General features: G+C 38.4%; 1 protein-coding gene across 2 annotated transcripts in view; it reads left to right on the top strand.

Moving 5' to 3' along the window:
* The window catches only part of MSH2 (mutS homolog 2), an 89,774-nt gene extending 76,102 nt beyond the window's left edge, over positions 1-13,672 (top strand). For both annotated transcript variants that reach the window (XM_070947781.1, XM_070947770.1), the window contains 4 exons: positions 2,474-2,678; positions 3,304-3,551; positions 5,833-6,005; positions 12,690-13,672. In XM_070947781.1, coding sequence (XP_070803882.1) covers positions 2,474-2,678; positions 3,304-3,551; positions 5,833-6,005; positions 12,690-12,860 — 797 coding nt within the window. In that variant the 3' untranslated portion in view covers positions 12,861-13,672. The remainder of the gene's footprint in view (positions 1-2,473; positions 2,679-3,303; positions 3,552-5,832; positions 6,006-12,689) is intronic.
* The last annotated feature ends 2,404 nt before the right edge of the window (positions 13,673-16,076 follow it).

Genomic DNA, 16,076 nt, shown 5'->3' with positions numbered 1-16,076 from the left:
TGAACTGCAAATTTTTTATGTGGATGCTTTAAAAGGCTTGAAGCTTTGCCTTTAAACAGACAGAAAAAGATGGCATAACAGTTGTTCCAAAAGAGTATTTTGTGTTTAGGTGTGCAGTCAATTTTAGACTGCAAAATGCCTCTAGAGGGAGGCATTTTCAAGTAAGCCTCATTCACCTAAATTTCGCTTTTAAAGAGGGAATTGATGCACTGCTGCTTTCCAAATTAGTGGGGATGATTTTCATGATATGCAAATAAAGCAATAAACTTGGAACAGCTGTGGCTGCCTGGGTGGGGGTTGGAATTTCTGTGGAAAAAGTCTGGAGCAAACCCACAGCCTCAGTTTGCTCCCTGTTCTTGTTTTTTTTATTGTTTTGTTTTGTTTTGTTTTGTTTTGTTTTGTTTTGTTTTGTTTTGTTTTATTATTTTATTTTATTTTATTTTATTTTATTATTTTATTTTATTTTATTATTTTATTTTATTTTATTTTATTTTATTTTATTATTTTATTTTATTTTATTATTTTATTTTATTTTATTATTTTATTTTATTTTATTTTATTTTATTTTATTTTATTTTATTTTATTATTTTATTTTATTTTATTATTTTATTTTATTTTATTTTATTTTATTTTATTTTATTTTATTTTATTTTATTTTATTTTATTTTATTTTATTATTTATATGCTGCCCCTTCTCCGGAGACTCAGGGAGGCTTACAAAGCATTAAGCAATAGCCTTCATACTTTTGTATATACCTGCTTAGTAGGGCTTTCGCGCCCCCCCCCCCCCAAGTGGTGTTCTTTTTTATACAAAGTCAGCTTATTGCCCCCACAATCCGGGTCTTCATTATTCCTACCTCGAAAGGATGGAGGGTGAGTCAACCTTGAGCCTGGTGACATTTGAAGTTGCAGTAATTGCAGGCAGCTGGTCTTACTTAATAGCACTTTAGTCTGCTGTGCCACCAAGGCTCTTCCTCCTCCTCATTTCCTCTTCCGGGAAGTCCCAAATAAAAGTAACCTTTCCCCCCTCCACCCCCAACTCAGTTGTAAATCAGTGGAGTTTTTTTTAAAACTTGTTGTTTTCGATAGCAGTTCTTCAGATTGAATGACTCTACCTTGAAAACAATTGATCTGCAGCACTTTAATCTGTAAAATACTTTAGAGTTTTTAAGTGAGGTCTATGCAAGTGAGGGCACAGATGACCAGTTTGGCCTTTGAATGTTCTGTTCAGTTCTCATGTATCTCCGTGTATTTGAAACATCCACTCTCCTTTTTTTCCCTGTAATAAAACCAGACTTTTCCACTCTCCTGTAGAATGTTATCTCAACAAAATGCCCAAGTAATTTTATGGTGCTTTCATCTACCCCAAAGATTTTCATTCCCTCCCTTATAAATAAACATGTAGGAGTCTGAAGGATGCATCCATGGTTATCTTACTCTCAGTTCTAGACATTTCCCAGCCTCTCTTTTCCCACAACACCTTTGGTGAAACAGTTTTGCTGTGATTTTATGGTTGCTGGGAAGAGCTTTTCTTTTCCCCCCTAACTGGACATGCCTACACTTTCCTAGTATTTACAGACTCGGTAAATATATGATGATTTCTTGGCAACAGTGTAGAAATGATTTGGCACTGCTGCCTTCTGAGACGCTATTTTAGTTTTCCAGTACACAGTAATTTCTTTTGTCTTTAGTTTTATTTTTAAAAGAAACTGACCATTTCTAATTTTGATATTTCTTAAATTTAAGCTTATTTTTTTCTGGGTGGGAAGAGAGGATTACATTAGCCTAAGGCTAATTTTTTTAGTACTCATTAGTTTCATGGAGTTTGCAGCAAATTCTGTACTTAAAAAGAAAAATCCCTCCCTTTTTTAAAGAAAAAACCCCATAGAACTAAAAATGCCGAATCCCATTTGTCACGGTTCTCCCAAGCTAGGCCATGGACGAGAGACCTTTCACCTCTGGTTAACCTTGGCAGAGCTATCTCCCTCCATTCATCAGTTGGTCATGAACCATGAGGAGGCAAATGGGCGTGAGCAGCAGAGGCTTATAATAAGAGGAAGGGTGATCCCAAAGGCTCTGTTGCTTTCATTGCTGGGAAAATAAGTCCTTTTGCTACTGTCCGCATTTGGGTCATGAATGTGAGTCACCAGGAGAATCCTGGTATTCAAGCTTTGCTTATTCAGAAATGTTGCCTTGCCTGTTTTAAAATCCAGTTGTCTGTTAGACCCTTGGACAAGAGCGAAACACTCTTGGTCCTTCAGACGTTCCTGAGCTGTGGCTCCCAGCATCCTTTATTGCTGCCCATACAGTTGGTGTTCTGGGAGCTCTAGATTGTGGGTAGAACATAGGCTTTCTATTGCCTAAACTTAACAGGAAATTATTACTGCAGTGAAAATTCTAGTTAAAGACTGCAAAAACATGGTAAATATGAAGTTTGTTTTATTTAACTTTTGAGGAATACTTGCTCTGCAGGGCCAAACATGGGAGGAAAATCAACTTATATACGGCAGACTGGGGTGATTGTTCTTATGGCCCAAATTGGATGTTTTGTGCCGTGTGACTCTGCAGAAGTGACTGTCGTTGATTGCATCCTGGCTCGAGTTGGAGCTGGAGATAGTCAACTGAAAGGGGTATCTACCTTCATGGCAGAAATGCTGGAGACTTCCTCCATCCTTAGGTAAGAGCAGTGACAACATTTGTTCAGCAGAAGTGTGAAAGGTAATTCACAGGGAATTATTCTTTTCTATCTCAAATTAATTGCTTGCATAACTGATCACTTGCACAAGAACTGCCCTTGTACAAAAGGAAATTTTTGGGGGCAGAATCTCAAGAGGAATCACAAAATCTTGAAAACCTCTAGTTCAAACAGCCCAGTAAGCACAGAATACTGATATTTGGGGTGATGGATGGAAATTGTAGGAATTGAATAAGGGCTGCAGCATTCTGCAAACTAGACTTCTTTACAGATTTCCCTTGTCCTGAATATGTCCTTCTAATGTCTGCTTGTACAAACCCATCTGTAAGTTTAGATCCAGTGTATAGAGAAATATAGAGATGAGGATAAATTCTTCAAGTCACATTTTAGTACAATCTTAAAATGTGTATTTCCAAACTGGCATGTGAACTGCACTGTAAATTTCTTGTGCACACACAGAGAGAAATTTGTAAGCAAGTGCAAATAAAAAGTACAAACAAAAGTGCAAATATTAGTGGATATAAAGCACACAAATGTGTTATGAAAAACTGTTTTGAATTGTTCTACTTTAAAAGTAGAGTCTAATATCTTTTTTTTTTTCTTTTAGGACTGCAACCGAGCATTCTTTGATAATCATTGATGAGTTAGGGAGAGGAACATCAACATATGATGGATTTGGATTGGCTTGGGCAATTTCTGAATATATTGCCAGCAAAATGAAAGCTTTTGCTATGTTTGCTACTCATTTTCATGAATTGACAGCACTGGCTGATCAAATACCCACTGTAAATAATTTGCATGTTACAGCATTAACCACAAAGGAAACACTGACAATGTTGTACCGTGTAAAAAAAGGTGAAATGCATTACTCAACTGGGACAGAGAAAATCTGCTTTATTTTATTGTAGAATGACTGACTGTTTCTTTGCAAAGTTGAAAAATTGTCTCAGATATTTCTCTCTATAGATTGTAAAATATACTTAACTATATTTCTACTTTCTTTGATTTTATGAAAATATAGCTCTTAGGATCTTATTTATTTTAACAATATCTCTATCAGAAATGCCAGCTGAGTTGTTGAGTGGGACTGATTTCAGCAGATTCAAATAAAGAATGCTGGGTTTCCCCGAAAATAAGACCTCCTTGGATAATAAGGCCTCCCCTGAAAATAAACCCTTCCCTGAAAATAAGCCCTCCCCAAAAATAAGTCCTCCCCAAAAATATTTAACCGCATGCGCAGCCGGTCCCCGCCGTTTCCTCTGATTAGGATCAGGGAGATAGAGCTGGAAGTCAGGTAAGACGGCAAGAGGAGTCCCGTCTTGCTCCATGCGCCCCCAAAATAATAAGACCTCCTCAAAAATAAGGCCAAGCGCTTATTTTGGGGTTCAAAAAAATATAAGACAGGGGAAACACGGTAGTTGATGAGATGATCTAAGCCAGTGATGGCTAATCCTTTTACCGTTGCGTGCCAAAAGCAGGGGGAGCGGGGGGAGGGGTCGCGAGTGCGTGTGCCCGCATCCATAATTCAATGCGCCCCGCCCTCCCGCGCATGTGCACGTGACCTCCCCATACTTCCCCCTGCTTTTGGCACGTGATGGCCCGGTGGGCCCTGTAGGCCCGTTTTTTGCCCTTCCCAGTCTCCAGAGGCTTTCTAGGTGCCTGGGGAGGGCAAAAACAGCCTTCTCCATCCCCTAGGAGGCCCTCTGGAGGCCAGAAACAGCCAGTTTCCCTACTTCCGGTGGGACTGGGAGGCTTGAAAATCAGTTGGCCGGTGTGCACATGTGTGCTGGAGCTGAGCTAGGGCAACACTCGCGTGCCCACCAATATGTCTCCGTGTGACACCTGTGTCACGCGTGCCATAGGTTCGCCATCATGGATCTAAGTAAACAGTTGTTAGAAATGGAGAATGAGGTATTAGAGCACAGGGTCAAACTTGATTGCGTCATGTGACATACCGTGACATATTGTAACTTTTTTGCCTTTGTGGAGCTGGGGTGGGCGTGGCCTGTGTGTGATGCATCCAGCCCACAGGCTGCCAGTTTGACACCCCTTTATTAGGGGATAGTGATACAGAAATGGTTTCATTGATTACAACTTTTAAAATATGTACTTAAAATTAAGAACATGTATTAGGAGAGTTAAAAATGTCATAGAAAATTAAAATTGTCAATCTTCAATTTGTCCCATTTTAATATTCAATTTTTTGTAAGGAAGGACTTAAATTCATAACAACTGATACAATGCATATCATCTTGAATATTTACATTGGAATAACCAATCAAGACAATAATAATTTGAAAGTTAGTATTTGTGCAGGATTATAACAGAATAACAGAGTTGGAAGGGACCTTGGAGGTCTTCTAGTCCAACCCTCTGCTCAAAATATAATTTATCTTGGCTATGTATGTAGAATTGTATATGCATTTATTATTTATTTATAATTCTTGTCACTACATTTTGAAATCATTAGATGATATTTCAATGTAGAATAATATATGGAAAATGTATTAAAATGGTTAAAGATTGGCATGGAAATTACATTGCACTTTATATATTGTACAAAAATAGAAAAATTTCAAATGCATTTGTTATCAATTGGGAATGCATTTTTCAACTATAAGAAATCTGGGGAATGTAGTCTTATCCAACTTCAAAGGGTTGATTGCAGGTAGTCCTCGACCTACGACCACAATTGAGCCCAAAATTTATGTTGCTAAGTGAGATAGTTAAGTGAGTTTTCCCCCATTTTATGGCCTTTCTTGCCATATTGTTAAGTGAATCACTGTATTTATTAAGTTAGTAACATAGTTGTTAAGCGAATCTGGTTTCCCCATTGACTTTTCTTGTCAGAAGGTCGGAAAAGGTGATCACATGACTCTGGGACACTGCAACCATCATAAATATGAACCAGTTGCCAAGCATTTAAATTATGATCACGTGACCAGGGGATGCTGCAATAGTTCTAAGTGAGAAGAACTTTGAAAACAAATGGTTGTAAGTAGAGGATTACCTGTATTGTTGCTATTGACCAATACTTGCAAATATTTTGTTTTGGGTGCATATTCTGCTCTTGTGTGGTCTAAAGTTATTAAGTTAACATTCAAATTAAAATGACTTCCTCATGATCCTTCTTCAGGGGCCTGTGACCAGAGTTTTGGTATCCATGTAGCAGAATTAGCTGCCTTTCCCAAACATGTGATTGAGTGTGCCAAGGCCAAAGCCCTGGAACTGGAGGACTTCCAGAACATTGGAAAATCTCAGGAGGCGGATGAAGAACCAGCTGCCAAAAGATGCTACAGGGAGAAGCAGGTTTGTTGGATTTTACTGTTTATTTATTAAAATATCTATATTCTGCTTTGCATAATTCTTTGGAAAATATTTGCCAAGTTCATATATCATTTCATGTCATTTTGGCTTTTTGTGATGTGTCAACACAACCATTGAGACTTGACAACAGATGTTGTCCGAGAGCATATGCACCAAGACAAATATCTTTATTTATTTATTAGTCGCATTTTTATGCCCCCCAACTCCCGAGGGACTTTCGGCGGCTAACAACAGAGAATAAAACAATGCGAACAATATCCCATACAAAAGTTTAAAAGAAAACATTAAAACCCATACCCTCCAATTCGTGGCCGGGTCTCGCAAGATCACCGTAGCGAGATCAACGGTCCCAGGCCTGCCGGAAGAGCCAGGTCTTCACCGCTTTCCAGAAGACCAGTAGGGTGGGGGCAGTCCGGACCTCGGGGTAATTGGTTCCAGAGAACCGGGGCAGCCACAGAGAAGGCCCTTCCCCGCGGGCCCATCAGCCGACATTGTTTAGCTGACGGGACCGGAGGAGACCGACTCTGTGGGATCTTACCGGTCGCTGGGACCTATGTGGTAGAAGGTGGTCTCGAAGATAGCCTGGCCCTGAGCCATGTAGGACTTTAAAGGTAATAACCAACACCTTGAATTGTGCCCGGAGACCGATAGGGAGCCAGTGCAGCTCGCGGAGAATTGGTGTAATGTGGGTGTATCTAGGTGTACCCACAATAGTTTGCGTGGCTGCATTCTGAACCAACTGTAGTTTCCGAACACTTTTCAAGGGTAGGCCCATGTAAAGCGCATTGCAATAATCCAACCGTGAGGTGACAAGGGCATGAGTGACTGTGAGGAGAGCCTCCTAATTCAAGTAGGGTCGCAATCACACTTGGCCAATAACTTGTTGTCCAATCACACTTGGCCAATAAAGAATTCTATTCTATTCTATTCTATTCTATTCTATTCTATTCTATTCTATTCTATTCTATTCTATTCTATTCTATTCTATTCTATTCTATTCTATTCTATTCTATTCTATTCTAATTCTATTCATGCTTTTAAGATGAGCAGCCATACAAATCTCTTGAATTAAAAAAATGTACCCTGTTTCCCCCAAAATAAGACATCCCCTGATAATAAGCCCAGTCAGGCTTTTGAGCGCATGGCAATAAGGTCAAGCGCTTATTTCAGGGTTCAAAAAAAATATAAGACAGGGTCTCATATTTGGGGAAACACGGTAGCTCATATATTCAATCAATAATCTTGTCTTTTATCAAAAATTTTTTTTAAAAAATGCAATCCTGAGTTGAAAATAAACATAGATTATCATTGTGAATTAAAAATAGTTGGACCTAGAAAGATGACGAATACGAGAGGAACATTTTGAAACAGAGAACATTGCTAAACGGAGATCTGGCTTCAGGTTGTAAGATATTTTTATGAGACAAATCTTAGGGAATCAGCAGCAAGTCATTTCAAGCAGCCTTTTCAACGTATGTTATTTCTGGGGCTCATCCCTTATTGAAGAAATTATTAATTTGTTTGTTTGTTTTGGCATGAATGGCTTTGTAAAATCAATCTAAGGTTCATTTTAATCCAGCATTTTCTCTCTTACCACGTCCAGTCAGATACTTCTGAGGTGTTTGTAAGCAGGAAAAGGCATTTCCTCCTGTTGTACCCCTGCAGTAGTAATTGGAGACAACATTGAATCTTAAAACTAATAGCTTTTGATAGACTTGTTCTGCACAAAGCTTTAAGGTTCTCCTTTAAAGCTAATGGCCATGACCTCAACTTGTGATAGAGAAATGATTGAGCCCCCTGATTATTTTGGTTCTTCTCTTTTGCACTTTTTGCACTTCTCTCATAGCCTTTTTTAGATGTGACACCAGAAATGTTCACAGTTATGGTGGAAAAGCTCATGTCAGAACATGTCAACAATTAGAGATGATCCAGCTATTGTTTCATTAAAGCTAACACGTTATACTGAGTCATTGGTCTCCTGCTGTTAAGAACAAAGAACATTGGAGATTAGTCAACCAATTTTTTATATAAGGTTATAAAGATTGAAGTTGAGCTGATGGATTCATTTGACCATTGTCAAAGAATCTCTTTGCAACTGATAATAAAAACATATAGGCCATTCATAGGAATCGAGATATCTCCGTCTTAGGAAAGAGAGCACTTTGCAATGGAGGTATGTATCAGTTAGTCACTATGGCGTTAATCATATGCCTTTTTCAGCTATTACAGATATGAATAACATTTGCTATCTGAGCAAGTATGAGAGTGCATCTTTTCTCCTCACTTCTTTTGTCAGCTCAATTTGGAATTAGCCTATTGTTCCAAGGGCTTATTAAATAAAATGGATGTGTTTTTTAATACCATTTCTAGTCAAATTTATTTTTTTCCAGAGGTGGTAATTAGGGCTGTTACAAGTGAACATTCTTGGAGAGCTTGTGGGTGGCAGAAATAGAGTGAACAGGGGCCGGTTTTAGGACCTTCTCCACCTGGCAGGTGGGTGGAGTAAAACTTTTAATCAATGAGCCAGTTCAGTAAACGGCTGTTGCTATTTCCACAGTATTTGTGCTCATATGCCTTTGTTGAAGTATAAGGGAAAGGGGATGCAATCTTAATTGTGTACCAGGTTCTTTAAGTAAATGTGTATCTTCTAAATCAGGGTCCCCAACTCCTGGTCCGTGGACTGGCACCGGTCCACAGCATGCCAGAAACTGGGCCTCGCAAACAAGCGAAGCCCCATCCGCAGGATGCAGGCAGCATGCAAAACCACACCCTCTCCGGTCCACAGAAAAACCTCTCTCCACGGAACTGGTCCCTGATGCCCAAAAGGCTGGGGACCACTGTTCTAAATAAATGTTTTCCTTTTTTTCTTTCATTGCGGTAGTCCTTCTTGTTTAAATAGCCATAGGAAAAAGATTGAAGAGTTATGGATGAACATAAAAGACACTTTATAGTCTCTGTCTTGATGGAAAATATTAAACCCTAACTAGGGTCAATAAATATTGAACTACAGGTTCATTTAATGACCATTTGTTCAGTGGTTGTCTGATGGACCCTTTGGTTTCTGACTTGGAAGAGGAGGATGGATTGGAACCAGGGCCATGAGAAACAAGGATCCAGGGTCCCCAGGAGCGCTCAGAGAGCCAGGGGTGGAAGAGTCCTGGGTCCATCAGGCATTGGGGGGCACAATTGATGGATGGATGGCCACCTGCTCAAGAAAAGGGAGGAGAGGCAGAGCTGCCATCAGTTAACACTGACAATCGACAACAATCTGCCTCTGATGAGGAACAGCTGCCTCCCTTGCCTGATCCGCAGATGCAAAAAGAGGAGAGACAGGAAGCTCAGTGGAGGTCGGTGAGGCTGCTCATGAAGAAACCGCCTCGCTGTTCCTAATGAGGAAGACTGGGTTGTGCATTACATAGTAAGGCATGTGGCAGGGAGCGGTTGGTGAAGATAGCCATTTGGCTTCATGCGTGTCTTCAGCTCTGCTCCTTGTATACTGATTTTGTGTTGTGATCTTTGGGCTTGTCTGGCTGGCTGTTCCTGAACCTGAACCTCGATTTGGATCTGGATTTGGACTTGGATCATTTATTCTGGACTTGCCTCAGGGAGTTTCCTTGTGGGGTGCGTTTGCTTGGGAACTTGCTGCATCAGGTTCATGTGTTTGCTTGGATTTACTCATTGAACTGTTTGTGTGGGGAGTTTGTGACTTGAGGGAATTTTTGGGGATATTGCTATAACAAGTAGAGTGGTGCAATAAACATAATCTACTCACACCTATTGCCGTGTGTGACTTGGTTCAGAACAGACTGTTCAAATGGTATTTATGCCTGGTCTTTGAAGTTATGTCTGTTGCGGTGCTCCTGAAGTCTTTGATAAAAATGGGGGTAATTGGCAGCGCTCCCTAATTCTTGACAACAGGGTGCACTTCAGTTCCCTACATCCACATATCTCCCTCCATCTCTCTGCTTTTGGCTGTCCTCTGTTCCGGTGCCCATGCCTCTCTGTGCCCTGTCCTGCACCTCTACTGCTCTACACTCTGCCATGACATCTGCTACTCTGCACTCAGGAAGTCTGTGCAAAGCTAAACTGCCTCATGAAGGGCCAGGCTGGACATACCTTGTCAGCATCAGGAAGAAGAAGACACTGAAGTTCATCTGGGAGCAGCAAGGGTAGCAGTGGCTGCAGAACGCAGGGGTGTAGGACAGAGGGATGGTGGGGAATGAAGGGTGAAGTGCAGGGCAGTAGGGACAGCAGAGTGGCAGGTGCATGGGCAAGGCAATAGAGGTGGAAGGGGTACAGTGTGAAGCACAGGGCAGCAAGGTGTTTGAGTGGATTCACAAAGTAGCGTATTTTTTGGACTAATAAGATGCACCGGTGTATAAGACGCACCAAGATTTTGAAGAGGTAAGTAGGGAAAAAAAGTTTTTGCTCTCCCCGGCCCCCAGGAGCACTCTGCAGGCCTTCCAAACCCTCTGTGCGCCCCACGCAACATGTGGGGGGGGGGGGGGGTTGGGAGGTCAAAAATGGGCCTGTTTTTCTCAAAAACTGTGTTTTTGCTCTCCCAAGCCCACAGGAACACTCTGCAGGCCTCCCAAAGCCTCTGTGTGCCCCAGTTTTGCAAAAAACGGGCCTGTTTTTTTAAAAAATGGGACGTGCGGGGCTTCCAAAAATGGCTGTTCTTGGTGTGTGTATTTATTTATTTTATTTTATTTTATTTTATTTTATTTTATTTTATTTTATTTTATTTTATTTTATTTTATTTTTTTATTTTTTTTATTTTATTTTATTTTATTTTATTATTTTATTTTATTTATTTTATTTTATTTTATTTTATTTTATTATTTTATTTTATTTTATTATTTTTTTATTTTATTTTATTTTATTTTATTATTTTATTTTATTTTATTTTATTTTATTTTATTTTATTTTATTTTATTTTATTTTATTATTTTATTTTATTATTTTATTTTATTTTATTTTATTTTATTTATTTTATTTTATTTTATTTTATTTTATTTTATTTTATTATTTTATTTTATTTTATTTTATTTTATTATTTTATTTTATTTTATTTTATTATTTTATTTTATTTTATTTTATTTTATTTTATTTTATTTTATTTTATTTTATTTTATTTTATTTTATTTTATTTTATTAAATTTCTATACTGCCCTTCTCCCGAAGGACTCAGGGCGGTGAACAGCCACAAGATAAAACACATAAATACAAAAAATTTAAAATAGATTAAAAACGAATTAAATAATTTGGCTGAATTTAAAATACCCCATAATTTAAAACAATTAAAGTTTATATTTAAAAGGGAGAAGATTTAGGTCAGGCCAGCTTGATGAAATAAAAAAGTCTTAAGCGCGCGACGGAAGGTGCGCAGATCTGGGATCCTCCGTATCTCCGGGGGGAGCTCGTTCCATATCGTAGGTGCCCCCACAGAGAAGGCTCTCCCCCTGGGGGCCGCCAGTTGACATTGTTTGGCCGACGGCACCCGGAGGAGCCCCTCTCTATGGGAGCGTACTGGCCGGTGGGAGGCTATTGGTGGTAGCAGGCGGTCCCATAGATAACCAGGTCCTAAGCCATGGAGCGCTTTAAAGGTGATAACCAGAACCTTGAAGGGCACTCGGAAGACCACTGGGAGCCAGTGCAGCTCGCGCAGGAGAGGTGTTACATGGGAACTCCACGTTGCTCCCATAACCACCCGCGCAGCCGCACTCTGCGCCAGTTGGAGCCTCTGAGTGCACCTCAAGGGGAGCCCCATGTAGAGAGCGTTACAATAGTCCAGACGAGGGCATGAGTGACTGTATGTAGGGAGTCCCGATCTAGAAAGGGACACAACTGTATAAGACGCACCAACATTTCCACCCTCTTTTGGGGGGGGGGGAAAGTGCATCTTATACTTCAAAAAGTATGGTAGATACAAAACTTTAAAGAAATAATTACAGTGCAACAATAGGAAGAGTAATGGAAAAAAAAAAACAGTAACATTTATACCAAGATGCATTTTGATGAAAAATATTTTGAGCTAGTCAATAATTACCAAGACAGACGAATCATATAACAATATTATAAGTTACTAGACAATCAGTGACCCATTAGGTCATCATTTCAGACATATTTAAATGTTTTTTAAATTCAGGGAGATATTCAGAAATGTATCTGCCTTGAAAATAGCCCATGTTGAACCATTTAGCACAGTCAAACATCAGCAGTTGACCCCAAAAATATTTTATGACATTTTGTATTATGTCATAAAATGTTTAACAAAATTTGCCAAATTTCAATTCTACTGGAGTCTTGGGTCCTGGATTTTGGGTACATGCTTTAAATTAGCTCATTTTAGGTACCTTGGTCAAAAACGTTTTGCCCTATGATATACCGTTTCATCCAGTTAAAGGATACATGCACAATGGGTTTACTAGTATATAGATATTAGTTAATTGCCACATAGCTGACAAAATTTGTCAGGACCTGGGTAAAAACAGTTCAATTGTGCTTATATATTTTTATTTATGTTTATTTGCCTACTTTAGGCTTAATAGTTTTATCTCATTATTCTGCTTTGTTATTCTAGTCTGGTCAATGATGAAATAAAGGACTTTTGTTTTTAAAGTTGATATTAAGTAATTGACAAGTACTTTTTCCTCCCTTTTTCAGGAGGGTGAACAAATAATTCAAGATTTCCTTTCTCAAGTGAAAGCAATGCCGTTGACAGAAATGTCTGAAGAAGAAATCCGGACCAAACTAAAGGAGTTAAAGGACTACGTTTTGAAGAAAAATAATCCTTTTGTAAATGGAATCATTTCCCGCATCAACGGTACCTCATGATACACAACTAAAACCACTTGAACTTGTGATTCTTTTCTGGTCATAATCTCTGAATTGACACACAACTACTTTGTCCCCTCTCACTCCAATGCAATAGTAAAGAAGAAGCCTCAGGAATCATTGTGTTCCACTTTCTCATCCACATACATAAAGAGAGTCAGAACAGTAGAGTTGGGAAATCTATAACAATGATACAAATACCTAGTCGGACTGCCCTGAAGTGGGCAGAAAAGCTTCAGAACTGACATATGCATCTTCTTATTTGGTGTTCTGTCAGTTGTATTTTTTCCGTGCCAGATCCAAAGTTCCTTTAATCACTTTGGATCTGGATGCTACAGACTTCTTTACATTACTAAATATTATAACCATGAAGCTATGCTTTTGGTGCTGTTTATGTATATATATGCTGTATCTTGTTGGGTTGTATTTTCCTGCAATCACTGAAGAAATCTTGTTTCAATCTTACTTTTGAAAAATATACATTTGTGGTATCCTCTGAAATACTTTCAGGCATTTGACAGCCTTGGAATAAAACACACTTCTCTGTCATTAAGAGGTATGTTAATGTCACAGAAACAAAAAGAGGCATGGCGTTTTGCTATTATTTGTGAGAGGCCCATAGCTTATGCCAATATATTTAACCCTGAAGTCTAGAACAAAAAAAGCATTTACTAAGGGTTGTGTTTAGTTTGCGTGCTGGTAAAGGTAGTCATTATATGACTTCCATGGGATTCCAAACTTAAAATTGTTATTCTTAATGCAGTGTAAAGTTTTACTATATATTTTATTCATGTTTTATTCAAAACATTTCAAACGACTTGAAGAAAATAAAAATAGTTTGTCTTCCAATTAGTTTGTCTTCCCATTAGTTTGTCTTCCACTATCGTTTAGCATGGTAATATAATATATACATATAATGTCATATTATACCCATATTTCTTCAGTGGATCTTTGTGGAATTTCTTACATGTCTGTGTTACTGTATTACACATATTACTCTATTTCTTTTTTGAACAAATCATAAAAATAAGAATATTTGCTTCTAATATTTTACAAGTAATTATTATGCCACTAATGAGACAGAGAATTAAGAAAATACTTTACTTTCTAGAGGAGATGGATAGCATATAAGTTTAATTTTGAAAAGTTTAAAGTTTTCCCCTGTCCAGTCATGACTGACTTAAAAAGGTGATGCTCATCTCCAATTCTCGGCCTAGGGAGCCTGTGTTGTCTGAGAGACGCTTCCGTCATCATGTGACCATCAGCATGAAAGTACAGAAAACAGTAACTTTTTCCACCAAAGTGGTACCTCCTTATCTACTCACATTTGCATGCTTTCCAACTACTAGGTTGGCAGAGCTAGGACAAGAATGGGAGTTCACCCAGTTGCATAGCACTGAGATTCGAACACCACCTGTCAGCTTTCCAGCTGACAAACCCAGCATCTTAACCTTTGAGCCATTGTGCCACTCTAAGATAGATAGATAGATAGATAGATAGATAGATAGATAGATAGATAGATAGATAGATAATCTAAATGAACAGAAGGCATAGTTTTGTTCTAATAGAAACTGTTCTTACTAGTATACTAATTTATGTATTAACCATTTATTAATCTGTTTAAATTATGATTGATAATAATACTCCCAGATAAATGTCGGGGTCCTCCAGGGGCTATATAGCACTGCTCAATTTTCTAATAAATCCTCTAAAGCTAAGTAAACCAATTCATTAAAACTCAAGTACTTTTCTTCAAAAAATATTTTTCTTTCTCTTCTTTTTCTGAAGTACATGGCAGCTGAAAAAGAAGCTGTGATAGGAATGCAGTAACAGTGACAATTTTGGGATGTAAATTGTGCTACTGTTAAGAGTTAAAGTGCCATTTAACTCAATTTTTTTTGTACAAATGATTTTCTTTCTGCTTAGTTCTAACAGGACTGAGTGGTTGTGGTACAGGCAATATGTGTGGTAGCTTTTCAGTTAAGGGGAGAACAGCCTTTAGAATTAATGAATGGGCCTGAAAAATATGGTTCATATTGTCTTTATTTGGAGGTCCCCTTTCAAATCAGCACATAGTGTTTTGGGATATATTGTAGAGCAGTGTATAACATGCAAGCATGTTTATTGTCAAGGCAGAAATTATTGTCTAAAGCACTTCCTGGCCTCAACATTATTCATTAATAGAATTGGCAAAACAGTAGCTGGGGTCACGCATTGCACTAAGCTATAACGTGGTTAGATTGTTTATGGCTTAGTATTATTGTGCAAATGAGGTTGTTTGAGTTTGTTCAGCAATTACAATTAGCACATGATTTATGTTCACTCCATTAGCTAAAAAGCCGTTAAGTATAAGGATATTGCTATACATACCGTGTTTCCCCGAAAAAAAATATATTTTTTTGAACCCTGAAATAAGCACTTGGCCTTATTGCCCTGCGCTCAAAAGCCTCCTTGGGCTTATTATCAGAGGATTGTCTTATTTTGGGGGAAATAGGGTATTAATATACATATTAGTGGCCATAATGATCTCTCTTGTATGTTCTGTGACTGCTGTTGTGTATTTTGTCAGGGATCTTTACTTTTAGTTTCTTCATATTTTTGAACTGGAGATGCCAGCAAACAAACCTGGCAGTTTTTGAATACAAAGAATACACTTACTGTTGAGGTCATGTTCTCTGAAGGTCATCTGGTGGAAAACTAGTGGACTTCCTAGTGTAGTTGATTAGCCACTGTGAAAACAAACTGCTGGATTAGATAGCAAAAGCAATAGCACTTATATTTATATACCGCTTCACAGTGCTTTGCAGCCCTCTTTAGGCAGTTTACAGAGTCAGCATATTGTCCCCAATAATTTGGGTCCTGATAGGTCTTATAGATCTTATAGGCCTTATCCAGCAGGGCATATATGCTTTTGCTGTATTGTATTCAAGTCTTTGCTTTATGTAGAGACTGAAATTGCTATGGTCATGACTTTGACAGGTTACAGTTAGACTATTGAATGTCTTGCTAAGTCAAGAGTCCCTAATCTTTTGGATCAGTGAGTATATTTTCAATATTGCAGGGTTGTAATGGGCACTCTAAAAATTGCTGTGTGAAAGAGGACAAAACATCCATTTATTAGACTAGTTGGTTTGCTCCCAGCTATCTCCTCTAGTCTTCTACATTCCAGCTTATATCTGTTTTTTCTTCAGATCAGGTAGGCATACTCTGATTCAG

The sequence above is a fragment of the Pituophis catenifer genome, unplaced genomic scaffold, assembly GCF_029215685.1.
Source record: "Pituophis catenifer annectens isolate HBS135680 unplaced genomic scaffold, rPitCat1.0.hap2 SCAF_1, whole genome shotgun sequence".
NCBI classification, from domain to species: Eukaryota; Metazoa; Chordata; class Lepidosauria; order Squamata; family Colubridae; genus Pituophis; species Pituophis catenifer.
Note: the sequence above shows the minus strand (reverse complement) of the source record. Positions and strands in the feature narration are given on the sequence as shown.